The 18,386-nt window shown below is 41.8% G+C and overlaps 1 protein-coding gene across 1 annotated transcript in view; it reads left to right on the top strand.

Annotated features, from left to right (window-relative positions):
* LOC146646423 (uncharacterized) overlaps positions 1-18,386 on the top strand; it is an 82,076-nt gene that overhangs the window by 43,876 nt on the left and 19,814 nt on the right. Inside the window, exons 141-208 of the mRNA XM_085392459.1 lie at positions 154-353; positions 452-564; positions 711-817; positions 1,025-1,192; positions 1,409-1,608; positions 1,707-1,819; positions 1,972-2,078; positions 2,286-2,453; positions 2,670-2,869; positions 2,968-3,080; positions 3,233-3,339; positions 3,452-3,628; positions 3,874-4,082; positions 4,180-4,274; positions 4,382-4,407; positions 4,588-4,609; positions 4,703-4,730; positions 4,839-4,923; positions 5,044-5,190; positions 5,278-5,489; positions 5,577-5,680; positions 5,770-5,888; positions 5,991-6,158; positions 6,375-6,574; positions 6,673-6,785; positions 6,932-7,038; positions 7,246-7,413; positions 7,630-7,829; positions 7,928-8,040; positions 8,193-8,299; positions 8,507-8,674; positions 8,891-9,090; positions 9,189-9,301; positions 9,454-9,560; positions 9,673-9,849; positions 10,095-10,303; positions 10,401-10,495; positions 10,603-10,628; positions 10,809-10,830; positions 10,924-10,951; positions 11,060-11,144; positions 11,265-11,411; positions 11,499-11,710; positions 11,798-11,901; positions 11,991-12,109; positions 12,212-12,379; positions 12,596-12,795; positions 12,894-13,006; positions 13,153-13,259; positions 13,467-13,634; positions 13,851-14,050; positions 14,149-14,261; positions 14,414-14,520; positions 14,728-14,895; positions 15,112-15,311; positions 15,410-15,522; positions 15,675-15,781; positions 15,894-16,070; positions 16,316-16,524; positions 16,622-16,716; positions 16,824-16,849; positions 17,030-17,051; positions 17,145-17,172; positions 17,281-17,365; positions 17,486-17,632; positions 17,720-17,931; positions 18,019-18,122; positions 18,212-18,330. Of these exons, the coding sequence (XP_085248585.1) occupies positions 154-353; positions 452-564; positions 711-817; positions 1,025-1,192; positions 1,409-1,608; positions 1,707-1,819; positions 1,972-2,078; positions 2,286-2,453; positions 2,670-2,869; positions 2,968-3,080; positions 3,233-3,339; positions 3,452-3,628; positions 3,874-4,082; positions 4,180-4,274; positions 4,382-4,407; positions 4,588-4,609; positions 4,703-4,730; positions 4,839-4,923; positions 5,044-5,190; positions 5,278-5,489; positions 5,577-5,680; positions 5,770-5,888; positions 5,991-6,158; positions 6,375-6,574; positions 6,673-6,785; positions 6,932-7,038; positions 7,246-7,413; positions 7,630-7,829; positions 7,928-8,040; positions 8,193-8,299; positions 8,507-8,674; positions 8,891-9,090; positions 9,189-9,301; positions 9,454-9,560; positions 9,673-9,849; positions 10,095-10,303; positions 10,401-10,495; positions 10,603-10,628; positions 10,809-10,830; positions 10,924-10,951; positions 11,060-11,144; positions 11,265-11,411; positions 11,499-11,710; positions 11,798-11,901; positions 11,991-12,109; positions 12,212-12,379; positions 12,596-12,795; positions 12,894-13,006; positions 13,153-13,259; positions 13,467-13,634; positions 13,851-14,050; positions 14,149-14,261; positions 14,414-14,520; positions 14,728-14,895; positions 15,112-15,311; positions 15,410-15,522; positions 15,675-15,781; positions 15,894-16,070; positions 16,316-16,524; positions 16,622-16,716; positions 16,824-16,849; positions 17,030-17,051; positions 17,145-17,172; positions 17,281-17,365; positions 17,486-17,632; positions 17,720-17,931; positions 18,019-18,122; positions 18,212-18,330 (8,796 nt within the window). The remainder of the gene's footprint in view (positions 1-153; positions 354-451; positions 565-710; positions 818-1,024; positions 1,193-1,408; positions 1,609-1,706; positions 1,820-1,971; positions 2,079-2,285; positions 2,454-2,669; positions 2,870-2,967; positions 3,081-3,232; positions 3,340-3,451; positions 3,629-3,873; positions 4,083-4,179; positions 4,275-4,381; positions 4,408-4,587; positions 4,610-4,702; positions 4,731-4,838; positions 4,924-5,043; positions 5,191-5,277; positions 5,490-5,576; positions 5,681-5,769; positions 5,889-5,990; positions 6,159-6,374; positions 6,575-6,672; positions 6,786-6,931; positions 7,039-7,245; positions 7,414-7,629; positions 7,830-7,927; positions 8,041-8,192; positions 8,300-8,506; positions 8,675-8,890; positions 9,091-9,188; positions 9,302-9,453; positions 9,561-9,672; positions 9,850-10,094; positions 10,304-10,400; positions 10,496-10,602; positions 10,629-10,808; positions 10,831-10,923; positions 10,952-11,059; positions 11,145-11,264; positions 11,412-11,498; positions 11,711-11,797; positions 11,902-11,990; positions 12,110-12,211; positions 12,380-12,595; positions 12,796-12,893; positions 13,007-13,152; positions 13,260-13,466; positions 13,635-13,850; positions 14,051-14,148; positions 14,262-14,413; positions 14,521-14,727; positions 14,896-15,111; positions 15,312-15,409; positions 15,523-15,674; positions 15,782-15,893; positions 16,071-16,315; positions 16,525-16,621; positions 16,717-16,823; positions 16,850-17,029; positions 17,052-17,144; positions 17,173-17,280; positions 17,366-17,485; positions 17,633-17,719; positions 17,932-18,018; positions 18,123-18,211; positions 18,331-18,386) is intronic.

Below are 18,386 nucleotides of genomic sequence, written 5' to 3'. Positions count from 1 at the left end.
ACAGAATAAGACATTTGCTAAACCGCTACACAACTCTTCAAGGAGTCTATCATAGAGAAGACTTGTTTGCAACCTTTGTGACATGTTGTATGAGTACATTTACAACATGCAGTCTCTGTATTGCTTAGCTTCTTTTCCACCTCAATTTCACAGATGCCAATTTTCCAGCCTGTTGTGAGAGATCGGATCATGAATGCGACCTTCATCGTCATCAGTCCGCATTTCTCCACTTTCACGACAAACGACTATGAACTTTGGTTCCATGTGAAACTGATTCCTATCCTTGCCAGTTTTACTCCAGAAATGCTCATAAACACAATCACAAACATCAGCTGCATGAACTACCAAGTCATGTGAGTAGTTTTCTTGGAGCAATCAAGATTTTGTTGCAAATGAAAATGACAATAGAGACAAAGAACAGCATGAGAATGTTTTCTTTCAACTGTTGCAGTGTGAGTGGGTTGGTTTCAGTTATCCAGGAGATGCCACTGTACAGACGGCAAGAGATCACACATGGTCTGCTGGGCTACCTAAGAAATGCTGAAAATGCCATCAATGAGCCAGGTAGAGCAGACATAGGGTGCATTATGTGTTTTCCAGTGTGAAATGTCTTGAAAAGCACTCAGACAAAAAACTTAAATTCTTTCATGTCTACCAGTCACAAACCTTCCTAAATTGAGCACATCCTAACTTTTGTCTGCATGCCTTAGCTTGCAGGCAACAAAATGAGAGTGATGCCCAATGGGTTAAAGCAAATCTGGGTCCATTCGTCCAATATACAGCGTACTCTGACCTCAAAGACTTCAACATCTCTACGGTAAGCCCTACATTGCACTTCTAGTCCTCCCTTAAGAACAGGAAAACAAAATTGTAGACTTAAGAAGACAAACACAGGAGTTTATTTTGCCATATCAAAAATACAAGCAAATCATAGAGCACACTTTCTTTGGTTGCAAACTCTATTCATTTACCCACAGCATTGGTCATTACTGCTGTCTGATATTATGTTGATTCCCTGTTGTAGGCTGGATTGTTGTCAACGCTCAATCCCTCTGAGGTGGCACAGCTGCTACTGAGCTCTGGAGCCTCAAATAACACAGATTTTATTGATCTTGTGTTTGAAAAACTTGAAGAGGGCAATGTTCTAAAAAATGTGGATGAATTCCTGACACAGCTGACAGCCAATGGACAGGTAGGCTAGCCTCCTAAAAGGGTGAAGGAGGACAATGCGGATATTTGATTCTAGAAGTAAACACAGAATAAGACATCGGTCTCAACCGCTACATCCATTGTTGGCTATTGTATCTTAGAAAACAAATGGTTACAGCCTTTGTACCATGTTGTATGGGTGTACTTCCAACATGCAATCTCACCTTTGCTTATGTCTTTTTCCACTTTAATATGACAGACCCCACATTTCCAGCCTGTTGTGAGAGATCGGATCATGAATACGACCTTCATCGTCATCAGTCCACATTTCTCCACTTTCACGACAAACGACTATGAACTTTGGTTCCATGTGAAACTGATTCCTATCCTTGCCAGTTTTACTCCAGAAATGCTCATAAACACAACCACAAACATCAGCTGCATGAATTACCAAGTCATGTGAGTAGTTTTCTTGGAGCAATCAAGATTTTGTTGCAAATGAAAATGACAATAGTGACAAAAAACAGCATGAGAATGTTTTCTTTCAACTGTTGCAGTGTGAGTGGGTTGGCTATAGTTATCCAGGAGATGCCACTGTACAGACGGCAAGAGATCACACATGGTCTGCTGGGCTACCTAAGAAATGCTGAAAATGCCATCAATGAGCCAGGTAGGGCAGACTTAGGGTGCGTTATGTGTTTTCCAGTGTGAAATGTCTTGAAAAGCACTCAGACAAAAAACTTGCCCACAAATTCTTTCATGTCTACCTGTCAAAAACCTTCCTAAATTTGGCACATCCTAACTTTTGTTTGTATGCCTTAGCTTGCAGGCAACAAAATGAGAGTGATGCCCAATGGGTTAAAGCAAATCTGGGTCCATTCGTGCAATATACATCATACTCTGACCTCAAAGACTTCAACATCTCTACGGTAAGCCCTACATTGCACTTCTAGTCCTCCCTTAAGAACAGGAAAACAAAATTGTAGACTTAAGAAGACAAACACAGGAGTTTATTTTGCCATATCAAAAATACAAGCAAATCATAGAGCACACTTTCTTTGGTTGCAAACGCTAATCCTTTACCCACAGCATTGGTCATTACTGTTGTCTGATATTATGTTGATTCCCTGTTGTAGGCTGGATTGTTGTCAACGCTCAATCCCTCTGAGGTGGCACAGCTGCTACTGAGCTCTGGAGCCTCAAATAACACAGATTTTATTGATCTTGTGTTTGAAAAACTTGAAGAGGGCAATGTTCTAAAAAATGTGGATGAATTCCTGACACAGCTGACAGCCAATGGACAGGTAGGCTAGCCTCCTAAAAGGGTGAAGGAGGACAATGCAGATATTTGATTCCAGAAGTAAACACAGAATAAAACATAGGTCTCAACCGCTACATCCATTGTTGGCTATTGTATCTTAGAAAACAAATGGTTACAGCTTTTGTACCATGTTGTATGGGTGTACTTCCAACATGCAATCTCACCTTTGCTTATGTCTTTTTCCACTTTAATATGACAGACCCCACATTTCCAGCCTGTTGTGAGAGATCGGATCATGAATACGACCTTCATCATCATCAGTCCACATTTCTCCACTTTCACGACAAACGACTATGAACTTTGGTTCCATGTGAAACTGATTCCTATCCTTGCCAGTTTTACTCCAGAAATGCTCATAAACACAACCACAAACATCAGCTGCATGAATTACCAAGTCATGTGAGTAGTTTTCTTGGAGCAATCAAGATTTTGTTGCAAATGAAAATGACAATACTGACAAAGAACAGCATGAGAACGTTTTCTTTCAACTGTTGCAGTGTGAGTGGGTTGGCTTCAGTTATCCAGGAGATGCCACTGTACAGACGGCAAGAGATCACACATGGTCTGCTGGGCTACCTAAGAAATGCTGAAAATGCCATCAATGAGCCAGGTAGGGCAGACATAGGGTGCGTTATGTGCTTTCCAGTGTGAAATGTCTTGAAAAGCACTCAGACAAAAAACTTGCCCACATATTCTTTCATGTCTACCTGTCAAAAACCTTCCTAAATTTGGCACATCCTAACTTTTGTTTGTATGCCTTAGCTTGCAGGCAACAAAATGAGAGTGATGCCCAATGGGTTAAAGCAAATCTGGGTCCATTCGTCCAATATACATCATACTCTGACCTCAAAGACTTCAACATCTCTACGGTAAGCTTTACTCTTATTACTCTTCCTGTCTTTCTTGAGAATAGCAAAGCAAAATTCTGGAAATTATACAAAAGACATGCATTTCATGAATTCTACTTTTTTGTATCCATAGCTGGCAGTTCTGGACGTTCTTTCACCATCGCAAAAGGCTGATCTAATCCTAGATCCAAACAGTGGTGCTTTAAACGATGCACATGTTGTAAGGGAGGTGTTGACAAGCTTGACAGAGACCAGTGATTATGAGCAGCTCAACCAATTCTTCCAGGCTTTTGCAAACATCAACAAGCAGGTGAATTCTCATTGGTAACCTTACCTCAGCGCAAACATCAACAAATGTTAACAGTGTTCTTTCATAAACCTGCTCAAGTGTTTAACTGAAAATGATCCATTTCTGATATGCTTCATGCCTTGAGGCATCCCTGCTGTACAGAAGTACAAAGATTTAGTTTAGATAAGCTCCCCCTCATCTCCGCATTTCCACAAAGACTTCAGAACTTCCTCTCTGACCTTATTATGATCCCCTTCTCTTTTCAGAGAAATGTCACCCTCATCCAAAATCCAGATGTGCGAGACACCATTTTGAGCCTGACCTTGACAGCCCTTGCTCCTCAGCTTAAAGACTTTCAGCCAGAAGACTATCAACAGTGGTTCCAGGTTTATTTGGTTCCTGTGATGGCGAGCATCCTTCCTAGCAGCTTGCGGGTGATCCCCAGTAACATCACCTGTGAATCCTACCAGGCTGTGTAAGATATTTCTGATATCCACAGTTAGACATTTGGGTGTGCACAATGCCAAGCTGAGGCTCCTGACAAGTCACAATGAATTCTTTTCTTCCTTTAGATACGATGGTCTTGCGCAGAGTTTGGCAGCATTGCCACTGGACCTTTCACAGGGCGTGAGATCAAGCAAGCAGTACCTCCAGGACACATTCCCACGTATGTGGCAAATGGGCTTTCCTGACTAAACTTTTCCCAAAAGCCCAGTACCAGCACTGTAATGACTACTCCATTGATTTGTTTCCTTTCTTTTTCTTCTCAAACAGGCTGCTCAGTTCCAGCTTCCTTTGTGGTAAGATTAGTTTTTTGGGGGGTGGGTGGGTGGGTGGGTGTGGGGGGTGTCTTACATGGGTTATCCAATATTTGATCCAGGTTTGGCACACTAATTGGGCCAACTGTGACAAAGTCAAGGTATTTACACTTGAAGAAGATGTTTCCACTATACTAACACTCATATTTTATTTGTCTTCAGTGCAAGGTGACCCCAGTTCATGGTAAGTCTGTCTAGAAGTACACATTTCAACTCTAAGGATATAAATGCATTCTGAAGGACTATTATCTGACACACAACCATTCTCTTTTCACAGTGAATCTCATTTGTAATGGAGTTGATGGGTGGGTGAAATACCGTTTTGTTCAATGTTGATTCTGTCTAGGTAAAATTTGTTAACACAGTGTAATTAAGGGGACATTGGATTTCAATTTATTGTGTTTTTTCCACAGTTCAAAACTTGAGCAAATCCTGTCAGCTGGCAATTCCTCGGCAGCCCTGTGCAATTTCACCATCACAGAACATGCCTGTTCCTCTGTAAGATTCCTTTTTAAACTCCAAAAACAGAACATGGATTTTGCCCCATTATGGTCCTGAGACAAATCTCCATGAGCTCTGACAAAATGGCTGTATTCTTTGTCAATTTTCTTTTTCAAGGCTCCCTATCTCACATCCAGCAACTTGGTCACACTGCTGAACTGCACACTGAAAAGCCAAAACATATACCCAGTAGAAGTCTGGAAGCTTTTCTTCCAAAAAGCCTCTGCTGTACTGGACCAGGCCCTTGAGACATTTGCTAACATGGTAAGTACAAAATCACATTTTCACAATATTGCCATTTCCCTGCGTGAAGTTTGGGTCCAGCTACAATTATTTTTCTGCCAATTCAAGGCCGTCAACAACACCTACCCGACCTCGTCAAATGTGCTCGAGGCTCTTGGAGAAGTGAGAATTGACAACTTCAGCCAGGCACAACTACAGAGTGAGGAGTTCATTACCAGCTGGTTCAAGACAAAGATCCGTCCGTTTCTGGCCGTTCCATCTTTCAACTTCCTATTTTGCCTTAGCTCCAAAAACTTCAGCTGCCAGACATACCAGACTGTGTAAGTAAATATGAGACATATAGCTCTGTTCTGCAAATGTGCAGTTGACTAGAAGTTTAGATGTTGAAAGCTTTCTCTCAAATGTAGCATTCAGGCATTTGGAAGCCAAAAGGCATCCATGGACAGAGACACACAGCAAGCAGTCTTCACTCACTTCATCAAACCGTTCTTGTCAAGAAATGACTCAACAGGTAAAAGGAGAAACTCAAGCTCACTTTGGTTTTTCCATGACAACATGTGGTATATTACCCTGTCAATAACTTTCTTGCTTTTTCTGCAGATCCTGGCTGTGTCTCATCTATCACGGGGAGCCAAGCGTGGCTAAAGGCAAACCTTGGCGACTTCTCTGATTTTGCAACTGTGCAGGACTTGGAAGCCTTCAATCCTAATTTGTCCGCTGTGAGTGCCAACTGCAGATGTACATCTTCCTGTAAACGGAATTCTTTTACCCAGAACATTTCCATGACTGCTGTCTGATATTATGCTGGTTCTCTTTTGTAGGCTGAATTGTTGTCAGTCCTCAGTCCTTCTCAGGTGGCACAGCTGGTACTGAGTTTGGGAGCTTCCAATAACACAGATTTGATTGATCGTGTGTTTGAGCGACTGCAAGAGGGCAACGCTCTAGAAAATGTGGATGGATTCCTCACACAACTGACAGCCAATGGACAGGTATGCTAGGCTTCTAAAAGGGTGAAGGAGGACAATCCTGGTGTTTTATTCCAGCAGGATAAGACAGAATAAGACATTTGCTAAACCGCTACACAACTCTTCAAGGAGTCTATCATAGAGAAGACTTGTTTGCAACCTTTGTGACATGTTGTATGAGTACATTTACAACATGCAGTCTCTGTATTGCTTAGCTTCTTTTCCACCTCAATTTCACAGATGCCAATTTTCCAGCCTGTTGTGAGAGATCGGATCATGAATGCGACCTTCATCGTCATCAGTCCGCATTTCTCCACTTTCACGACAAACGACTATGAACTTTGGTTCCATGTGAAACTGATTCCTATCCTTGCCAGTTTTACTCCAGAAATGCTCATAAACACAATCACAAACATCAGCTGCATGAACTACCAAGTCATGTGAGTAGTTTTCTTGGAGCAATCAAGATTTTGTTGCAAATGAAAATGACAATAGAGACAAAGAACAGCATGAGAATGTTTTCTTTCAACTGTTGCAGTGTGAGTGGGTTGGTTTCAGTTATCCAGGAGATGCCACTGTACAGACGGCAAGAGATCACACATGGTCTGCTGGGCTACCTAAGAAATGCTGAAAATGCCATCAATGAGCCAGGTAGAGCAGACATAGGGTGCATTATGTGTTTTCCAGTGTGAAATGTCTTGAAAAGCACTCAGACAAAAAACTTAAATTCTTTCATGTCTACCAGTCACAAACCTTCCTAAATTGAGCACATCCTAACTTTTGTCTGCATGCCTTAGCTTGCAGGCAACAAAATGAGAGTGATGCCCAATGGGTTAAAGCAAATCTGGGTCCATTCGTCCAATATACAGCGTACTCTGACCTCAAAGACTTCAACATCTCTACGGTAAGCCCTACATTGCACTTCTAGTCCTCCCTTAAGAACAGGAAAACAAAATTGTAGACTTAAGAAGACAAACACAGGAGTTTATTTTGCCATATCAAAAATACAAGCAAATCATAGAGCACACTTTCTTTGGTTGCAAACTCTATTCATTTACCCACAGCATTGGTCATTACTGCTGTCTGATATTATGTTGATTCCCTGTTGTAGGCTGGATTGTTGTCAACGCTCAATCCCTCTGAGGTGGCACAGCTGCTACTGAGCTCTGGAGCCTCAAATAACACAGATTTTATTGATCTTGTGTTTGAAAAACTTGAAGAGGGCAATGTTCTAAAAAATGTGGATGAATTCCTGACACAGCTGACAGCCAATGGACAGGTAGGCTAGCCTCCTAAAAGGGTGAAGGAGGACAATGCGGATATTTGATTCTAGAAGTAAACACAGAATAAGACATCGGTCTCAACCGCTACATCCATTGTTGGCTATTGTATCTTAGAAAACAAATGGTTACAGCCTTTGTACCATGTTGTATGGGTGTACTTCCAACATGCAATCTCACCTTTGCTTATGTCTTTTTCCACTTTAATATGACAGACCCCACATTTCCAGCCTGTTGTGAGAGATCGGATCATGAATACGACCTTCATCGTCATCAGTCCACATTTCTCCACTTTCACGACAAACGACTATGAACTTTGGTTCCATGTGAAACTGATTCCTATCCTTGCCAGTTTTACTCCAGAAATGCTCATAAACACAACCACAAACATCAGCTGCATGAATTACCAAGTCATGTGAGTAGTTTTCTTGGAGCAATCAAGATTTTGTTGCAAATGAAAATGACAATAGTGACAAAAAACAGCATGAGAATGTTTTCTTTCAACTGTTGCAGTGTGAGTGGGTTGGCTATAGTTATCCAGGAGATGCCACTGTACAGACGGCAAGAGATCACACATGGTCTGCTGGGCTACCTAAGAAATGCTGAAAATGCCATCAATGAGCCAGGTAGGGCAGACTTAGGGTGCGTTATGTGTTTTCCAGTGTGAAATGTCTTGAAAAGCACTCAGACAAAAAACTTGCCCACAAATTCTTTCATGTCTACCTGTCAAAAACCTTCCTAAATTTGGCACATCCTAACTTTTGTTTGTATGCCTTAGCTTGCAGGCAACAAAATGAGAGTGATGCCCAATGGGTTAAAGCAAATCTGGGTCCATTCGTGCAATATACATCATACTCTGACCTCAAAGACTTCAACATCTCTACGGTAAGCCCTACATTGCACTTCTAGTCCTCCCTTAAGAACAGGAAAACAAAATTGTAGACTTAAGAAGACAAACACAGGAGTTTATTTTGCCATATCAAAAATACAAGCAAATCATAGAGCACACTTTCTTTGGTTGCAAACGCTAATCCTTTACCCACAGCATTGGTCATTACTGTTGTCTGATATTATGTTGATTCCCTGTTGTAGGCTGGATTGTTGTCAACGCTCAATCCCTCTGAGGTGGCACAGCTGCTACTGAGCTCTGGAGCCTCAAATAACACAGATTTTATTGATCTTGTGTTTGAAAAACTTGAAGAGGGCAATGTTCTAAAAAATGTGGATGAATTCCTGACACAGCTGACAGCCAATGGACAGGTAGGCTAGCCTCCTAAAAGGGTGAAGGAGGACAATGCAGATATTTGATTCCAGAAGTAAACACAGAATAAAACATAGGTCTCAACCGCTACATCCATTGTTGGCTATTGTATCTTAGAAAACAAATGGTTACAGCTTTTGTACCATGTTGTATGGGTGTACTTCCAACATGCAATCTCACCTTTGCTTATGTCTTTTTCCACTTTAATATGACAGACCCCACATTTCCAGCCTGTTGTGAGAGATCGGATCATGAATACGACCTTCATCATCATCAGTCCACATTTCTCCACTTTCACGACAAACGACTATGAACTTTGGTTCCATGTGAAACTGATTCCTATCCTTGCCAGTTTTACTCCAGAAATGCTCATAAACACAACCACAAACATCAGCTGCATGAATTACCAAGTCATGTGAGTAGTTTTCTTGGAGCAATCAAGATTTTGTTGCAAATGAAAATGACAATACTGACAAAGAACAGCATGAGAACGTTTTCTTTCAACTGTTGCAGTGTGAGTGGGTTGGCTTCAGTTATCCAGGAGATGCCACTGTACAGACGGCAAGAGATCACACATGGTCTGCTGGGCTACCTAAGAAATGCTGAAAATGCCATCAATGAGCCAGGTAGGGCAGACATAGGGTGCGTTATGTGCTTTCCAGTGTGAAATGTCTTGAAAAGCACTCAGACAAAAAACTTGCCCACATATTCTTTCATGTCTACCTGTCAAAAACCTTCCTAAATTTGGCACATCCTAACTTTTGTTTGTATGCCTTAGCTTGCAGGCAACAAAATGAGAGTGATGCCCAATGGGTTAAAGCAAATCTGGGTCCATTCGTCCAATATACATCATACTCTGACCTCAAAGACTTCAACATCTCTACGGTAAGCTTTACTCTTATTACTCTTCCTGTCTTTCTTGAGAATAGCAAAGCAAAATTCTGGAAATTATACAAAAGACATGCATTTCATGAATTCTACTTTTTTGTATCCATAGCTGGCAGTTCTGGACGTTCTTTCACCATCGCAAAAGGCTGATCTAATCCTAGATCCAAACAGTGGTGCTTTAAACGATGCACATGTTGTAAGGGAGGTGTTGACAAGCTTGACAGAGACCAGTGATTATGAGCAGCTCAACCAATTCTTCCAGGCTTTTGCAAACATCAACAAGCAGGTGAATTCTCATTGGTAACCTTACCTCAGCGCAAACATCAACAAATGTTAACAGTGTTCTTTCATAAACCTGCTCAAGTGTTTAACTGAAAATGATCCATTTCTGATATGCTTCATGCCTTGAGGCATCCCTGCTGTACAGAAGTACAAAGATTTAGTTTAGATAAGCTCCCCCTCATCTCCGCATTTCCACAAAGACTTCAGAACTTCCTCTCTGACCTTATTATGATCCCCTTCTCTTTTCAGAGAAATGTCACCCTCATCCAAAATCCAGATGTGCGAGACACCATTTTGAGCCTGACCTTGACAGCCCTTGCTCCTCAGCTTAAAGACTTTCAGCCAGAAGACTATCAACAGTGGTTCCAGGTTTATTTGGTTCCTGTGATGGCGAGCATCCTTCCTAGCAGCTTGCGGGTGATCCCCAGTAACATCACCTGTGAATCCTACCAGGCTGTGTAAGATATTTCTGATATCCACAGTTAGACATTTGGGTGTGCACAATGCCAAGCTGAGGCTCCTGACAAGTCACAATGAATTCTTTTCTTCCTTTAGATACGATGGTCTTGCGCAGAGTTTGGCAGCATTGCCACTGGACCTTTCACAGGGCGTGAGATCAAGCAAGCAGTACCTCCAGGACACATTCCCACGTATGTGGCAAATGGGCTTTCCTGACTAAACTTTTCCCAAAAGCCCAGTACCAGCACTGTAATGACTACTCCATTGATTTGTTTCCTTTCTTTTTCTTCTCAAACAGGCTGCTCAGTTCCAGCTTCCTTTGTGGTAAGATTAGTTTTTTGGGGGGTGGGTGGGTGGGTGGGTGTGGGGGGTGTCTTACATGGGTTATCCAATATTTGATCCAGGTTTGGCACACTAATTGGGCCAACTGTGACAAAGTCAAGGTATTTACACTTGAAGAAGATGTTTCCACTATACTAACACTCATATTTTATTTGTCTTCAGTGCAAGGTGACCCCAGTTCATGGTAAGTCTGTCTAGAAGTACACATTTCAACTCTAAGGATATAAATGCATTCTGAAGGACTATTATCTGACACACAACCATTCTCTTTTCACAGTGAATCTCATTTGTAATGGAGTTGATGGGTGGGTGAAATACCGTTTTGTTCAATGTTGATTCTGTCTAGGTAAAATTTGTTAACACAGTGTAATTAAGGGGACATTGGATTTCAATTTATTGTGTTTTTTCCACAGTTCAAAACTTGAGCAAATCCTGTCAGCTGGCAATTCCTCGGCAGCCCTGTGCAATTTCACCATCACAGAACATGCCTGTTCCTCTGTAAGATTCCTTTTTAAACTCCAAAAACAGAACATGGATTTTGCCCCATTATGGTCCTGAGACAAATCTCCATGAGCTCTGACAAAATGGCTGTATTCTTTGTCAATTTTCTTTTTCAAGGCTCCCTATCTCACATCCAGCAACTTGGTCACACTGCTGAACTGCACACTGAAAAGCCAAAACATATACCCAGTAGAAGTCTGGAAGCTTTTCTTCCAAAAAGCCTCTGCTGTACTGGACCAGGCCCTTGAGACATTTGCTAACATGGTAAGTACAAAATCACATTTTCACAATATTGCCATTTCCCTGCGTGAAGTTTGGGTCCAGCTACAATTATTTTTCTGCCAATTCAAGGCCGTCAACAACACCTACCCGACCTCGTCAAATGTGCTCGAGGCTCTTGGAGAAGTGAGAATTGACAACTTCAGCCAGGCACAACTACAGAGTGAGGAGTTCATTACCAGCTGGTTCAAGACAAAGATCCGTCCGTTTCTGGCCGTTCCATCTTTCAACTTCCTATTTTGCCTTAGCTCCAAAAACTTCAGCTGCCAGACATACCAGACTGTGTAAGTAAATATGAGACATATAGCTCTGTTCTGCAAATGTGCAGTTGACTAGAAGTTTAGATGTTGAAAGCTTTCTCTCAAATGTAGCATTCAGGCATTTGGAAGGCAAAAGGCATCCATGGACAGAGACACACAGCAAGCAGTCTTCACTCACTTCATCAAACCGTTCTTGTCAAGAAATGACTCAACAGGTAAAAGGAGAAACTCAAGCTCACTTTGGTTTTTCCATGACAACATGTGGTATATTACCCTGTCAATAACTTTCTTGCTTTTTCTGCAGATCCTGGCTGTGTCTCATCTATCACGGGGAGCCAAGCGTGGCTAAAGGCAAACCTTGGCGACTTCTCTGATTTTGCAACTGTGCAGGACTTGGAAGCCTTCAATCCTAATTTGTCCGCTGTGAGTGCCAACTGCAGATGTACATCTTCCTGTAAACGGAATTCTTTTACCCAGAACATTTCCATGACTGCTGTCTGATATTATGCTGGTTCTCTTTTGTAGGCTGAATTGTTGTCAGTCCTCAGTCCTTCTCAGGTGGCACAGCTGGTACTGAGTTTGGGAGCTTCCAATAACACAGATTTGATTGATCGTGTGTTTGAGCGACTGCAAGAGGGCAACGCTCTAGAAAATGTGGATGGATTCCTCACACAACTGACAGCCAATGGACAGGTATGCTAGGCTTCTAAAAGGGTGAAGGAGGACAATCCTGGTGTTTTATTCCAGCAGGATAAGACAGAATAAGACATTTGCTAAACCGCTACACAACTCTTCAAGGAGTCTATCATAGAGAAGACTTGTTTGCAACCTTTGTGACATGTTGTATGAGTACATTTACAACATGCAGTCTCTGTATTGCTTAGCTTCTTTTCCACCTCAATTTCACAGATGCCAATTTTCCAGCCTGTTGTGAGAGATCGGATCATGAATGCGACCTTCATCGTCATCAGTCCGCATTTCTCCACTTTCACGACAAACGACTATGAACTTTGGTTCCATGTGAAACTGATTCCTATCCTTGCCAGTTTTACTCCAGAAATGCTCATAAACACAATCACAAACATCAGCTGCATGAACTACCAAGTCATGTGAGTAGTTTTCTTGGAGCAATCAAGATTTTGTTGCAAATGAAAATGACAATAGAGACAAAGAACAGCATGAGAATGTTTTCTTTCAACTGTTGCAGTGTGAGTGGGTTGGTTTCAGTTATCCAGGAGATGCCACTGTACAGACGGCAAGAGATCACACATGGTCTGCTGGGCTACCTAAGAAATGCTGAAAATGCCATCAATGAGCCAGGTAGAGCAGACATAGGGTGCATTATGTGTTTTCCAGTGTGAAATGTCTTGAAAAGCACTCAGACAAAAAACTTAAATTCTTTCATGTCTACCAGTCACAAACCTTCCTAAATTGAGCACATCCTAACTTTTGTCTGCATGCCTTAGCTTGCAGGCAACAAAATGAGAGTGATGCCCAATGGGTTAAAGCAAATCTGGGTCCATTCGTCCAATATACAGCGTACTCTGACCTCAAAGACTTCAACATCTCTACGGTAAGCCCTACATTGCACTTCTAGTCCTCCCTTAAGAACAGGAAAACAAAATTGTAGACTTAAGAAGACAAACACAGGAGTTTATTTTGCCATATCAAAAATACAAGCAAATCATAGAGCACACTTTCTTTGGTTGCAAACTCTATTCATTTACCCACAGCATTGGTCATTACTGCTGTCTGATATTATGTTGATTCCCTGTTGTAGGCTGGATTGTTGTCAACGCTCAATCCCTCTGAGGTGGCACAGCTGCTACTGAGCTCTGGAGCCTCAAATAACACAGATTTTATTGATCTTGTGTTTGAAAAACTTGAAGAGGGCAATGTTCTAAAAAATGTGGATGAATTCCTGACACAGCTGACAGCCAATGGACAGGTAGGCTAGCCTCCTAAAAGGGTGAAGGAGGACAATGCGGATATTTGATTCTAGAAGTAAACACAGAATAAGACATCGGTCTCAACCGCTACATCCATTGTTGGCTATTGTATCTTAGAAAACAAATGGTTACAGCCTTTGTACCATGTTGTATGGGTGTACTTCCAACATGCAATCTCACCTTTGCTTATGTCTTTTTCCACTTTAATATGACAGACCCCACATTTCCAGCCTGTTGTGAGAGATCGGATCATGAATACGACCTTCATCGTCATCAGTCCACATTTCTCCACTTTCACGACAAACGACTATGAACTTTGGTTCCATGTGAAACTGATTCCTATCCTTGCCAGTTTTACTCCAGAAATGCTCATAAACACAACCACAAACATCAGCTGCATGAATTACCAAGTCATGTGAGTAGTTTTCTTGGAGCAATCAAGATTTTGTTGCAAATGAAAATGACAATAGTGACAAAAAACAGCATGAGAATGTTTTCTTTCAACTGTTGCAGTGTGAGTGGGTTGGCTATAGTTATCCAGGAGATGCCACTGTACAGACGGCAAGAGATCACACATGGTCTGCTGGGCTACCTAAGAAATGCTGAAAATGCCATCAATGAGCCAGGTAGGGCAGACTTAGGGTGCGTTATGTGTTTTCCAGTGTGAAATGTCTTGAAAAGCACTCAGACAAAAAACTTGCCCACAAATTCTTTCATGTCTACCTGTCAAAAACCTTCCTAAATTTGGCACATCCTAACTTTTGTTTGTATGCCTTAGCTTGCAGGCAACAAAATGAGAGTGATGCCCAATGGGTTAAAGCAAATCTGGGTCCATTCGTGCAATATACATCATACTCTGACCTCAAAGACTTCAACATCTCTACGGTAAGCCCTACATTGCACTTCTAGTCCTCCCTTAAGAACAGGAAAACAAAATTGTAGACTTAAGAAGACAAACACAGGAGTTTATTTTGCCATATCAAAAATACAAGCAAATCATAGAGCACACTTTCTTTGGTTGCAAACGCTAATCCTTTACCCACAGCATTGGTCATTACTGTTGTCTGATATTATGTTGATTCCCTGTTGTAGGCTGGATTGTTGTCAACGCTCAATCCCTCTGAGGTGGCACAGCTGCTACTGAGCTCTGGAGCCTCAAATAACACAGATTTTATTGATCTTGTGTTTGAAAAACTTGAAGAGGGCAATGTTCTAAAAAATGTGGATGAATTCCTGACACAGCTGACAGCCAATGGACAGGTAGGCTAGCCTCCTAAAAGGGTGAAGGAGGACAATGCAGATATTTGATTCCAGAAGTAAACACAGAATAAAACATAGGTCTCAACCGCTACATCCATTGTTGGCTATTGTATCTTAGAAAACAAATGGTTACAGCTTTTGTACCATGTTGTATGGGTGTACTTCCAACATGCAATCTCACCTTTGCTTATGTCTTTTTCCACTTTAATATGACAGACCCCACATTTCCAGCCTGTTGTGAGAGATCGGATCATGAATACGACCTTCATCATCATCAGTCCACATTTCTCCACTTTCACGACAAACGACTATGAACTTTGGTTCCATGTGAAACTGATTCCTATCCTTGCCAGTTTTACTCCAGAAATGCTCATAAACACAACCACAAACATCAGCTGCATGAATTACCAAGTCATGTGAGTAGTTTTCTTGGAGCAATCAAGATTTTGTTGCAAATGAAAATGACAATACTGACAAAGAACAGCATGAGAACGTTTTCTTTCAACTGTTGCAGTGTGAGTGGGTTGGCTTCAGTTATCCAGGAGATGCCACTGTACAGACGGCAAGAGATCACACATGGTCTGCTGGGCTACCTAAGAAATGCTGAAAATGCCATCAATGAGCCAGGTAGGGCAGACATAGGGTGCGTTATGTGCTTTCCAGTGTGAAATGTCTTGAAAAGCACTCAGACAAAAAACTTGCCCACATATTCTTTCATGTCTACCTGTCAAAAACCTTCCTAAATTTGGCACATCCTAACTTTTGTTTGTATGCCTTAGCTTGCAGGCAACAAAATGAGAGTGATGCCCAATGGGTTAAAGCAAATCTGGGTCCATTCGTCCAATATACATCATACTCTGACCTCAAAGACTTCAACATCTCTACGGTAAGCTTTACTCTTATTACTCTTCCTGTCTTTCTTGAGAATAGCAAAGCAAAATTCTGGAAATTATACAAAAGACATGCATTTCATGAATTCTACTTTTTTGTATCCATAGCTGGCAGTTCTGGACGTTCTTTCACCATCGCAAAAGGCTGATCTAATCCTAGATCCAAACAGTGGTGCTTTAAACGATGCACATGTTGTAAGGGAGGTGTTGACAAGCTTGACAGAGACCAGTGATTATGAGCAGCTCAACCAATTCTTCCAGGCTTTTGCAAACATCAACAAGCAGGTGAATTCTCATTGGTAACCTTACCTCAGCGCAAACATCAACAAATGTTAACAGTGTTCTTTCATAAACCTGCTCAAGTGTTTAACTGAAAATGATCCATTTCTGATATGCTTCATGCCTTGAGGCATCCCTGCTGTACAGAAGTACAAAGATTTAGTTTAGATAAGCTCCCCCTCATCTCCGCATTTCCACAAAGACTTCAGAACTTCCTCTCTGACCTTATTATGATCCCCTTCTCTTTTCAGAGAAATGTCACCCTCATCCAAAATCCAGATGTGCGAGACACCATTTTGAGCCTGACCTTGACAGCCCTTGCTCCTCAGCTTAAAGACTTTCAGCCAGAAGACTATCAACAGTGGTTCCAGGTTTATTTGGTTCCTGTGATGGCGAGCATCCTTCCTAGCAGCTTGCGGGTGATCCCCAGTAACATCACCTGTGAATCCTACCAGGCTGTGTAAGATATTTCTGATATCCACAGTTAGACATTTGGGTGTGCACAATGCCAAGCTGAGGCTCCTGACAAGTCACAATGAATTCTTTTCTTCCTTTAGATACGATGGTCTTGCGCAGAGTTTGGCAGCATTGCCACTGGACCTTTCACAGGGCGTGAGATCAAGCAAGCAGTACCTCCAGGACACATTCCCACGTATGTGGCAAATGGGCTTTCCTGACTAAACTTTTCCCAAAAGCCCAGTACCAGCACTGTAATGACTACTCCATTGATTTGTTTCCTTTCTTTTTCTTCTCAAACAGGCTGCTCAGTTCCAGCTTCCTTTGTGGTAAGATTAGTTTTTTGGGGGGTGGGTGGGTGGGTGGGTGTGGGGGGTGTCTTACATGGGTTATCCAATATTTGATCCAGGTTTGGCACACTAATTGGGCCAACTGTGACAAAGTCAAGGTATTTACACTTGAAGAAGATGTTTCCACTATACTAACACTCATATTTTATTTGTCTTCAGTGCAAGGTGACCCCAGTTCATGGTAAGTCTGTCTAGAAGTACACATTTCAACTCTAAGGATATAAATGCATTCTGAAGGACTATTATCTGACACACAACCATTCTCTTTTCACAGTGAATCTCATTTGTAATGGAGTTGATGGGTGGGTGAAATACCGTTTTGTTCAATGTTGATTCTGTCTAGGTAAAATTTGTTAACACAGTGTAATTAAGGGGACATTGGATTTCAATTTATTGTGTTTTTTCCACAGTTCAAAACTTGAGCAAATCCTGTCAGCTGGCAATTCCTCGGCAGCCCTGTGCAATTTCACCATCACAGAACATGCCTGTTCCTCTGTAAGATTCCTTTTTAAACTCCAAAAACAGAACATGGATTTTGCCCCATTATGGTCCTGAGACAAATCTCCATGAGCTCTGACAAAATGGCTGTATTCTTTGTCAATTTTCTTTTTCAAGGCTCCCTATCTCACATCCAGCAACTTGGTCACACTGCTGAACTGCACACTGAAAAGCCAAAACATATACCCAGTAGAAGTCTGGAAGCTTTTCTTCCAAAAAGCCTCTGCTGTACTGGACCAGGCCCTTGAGACATTTGCTAACATGGTAAGTACAAAATCACATTTTCACAATATTGCCATTTCCCTGCGTGAAGTTTGGGTCCAGCTACAATTATTTTTCTGCCAATTCAAGGCCGTCAACAACACCTACCCGACCTCGTCAAATGTGCTCGAGGCTCTTGGAGAAGTGAGAATTGACAACTTCAGCCAGGCACAACTACAGAGTGAGGAGTTCATTACCAGCTGGTTCAAGACAAAGATCCGTCCGTTTCTGGCCGTTCCATCTTTCAACTTCCTATTTTGCCTTAGCTCCAAAAACTTCAGCTGCCAGACATACCAGACTGTGTAAGTAAATATGAGACATATAGCTCTGTTCTGCAAATGTGCAGTTGACTAGAAGTTTAGATGTTGAAAGCTTTCTCTCAAATGTAGCATTCAGGCATTTGGAAGCCAAAAGGCATCCATGGACAGAGACACACAGCAAGCAGTCTTCACTCACTTCATCAAACCGTTCTTGTCAAGAAATGACTCAACAGGTAAAAGGAGAAACTCAAGCTCACTTTGGTTTTTCCATGACAACATGTGGTATATTACCCTGTCAATAACTTTCTTGCTTTTTCTGCAGATCCTGGCTGTGTCTCATCTATCACGGGGAGCCAAGCGTGGCTAAAGGCAAACCTTGGCGACTTCTCTGATTTTGCAACTGTGCAGGACTTGGAAGCCTTCAATCCTAATTTGTCCGCTGTGAGTGCCAACTGCAGATGTACATCTTCCTGTAAACGGAATTCTTTTACCCAGAA

Source organism: Rhamphochromis longiceps, linkage group LG19 (genome assembly GCF_057381845.1).
Source record: "Rhamphochromis longiceps isolate RC_006_pf linkage group LG19, R_longiceps_female_GT1.1, whole genome shotgun sequence".
Taxonomy (NCBI): Eukaryota; Metazoa; Chordata; class Actinopteri; order Cichliformes; family Cichlidae; genus Rhamphochromis; species Rhamphochromis longiceps.
Note: the sequence above shows the minus strand (reverse complement) of the source record. Positions and strands in the feature narration are given on the sequence as shown.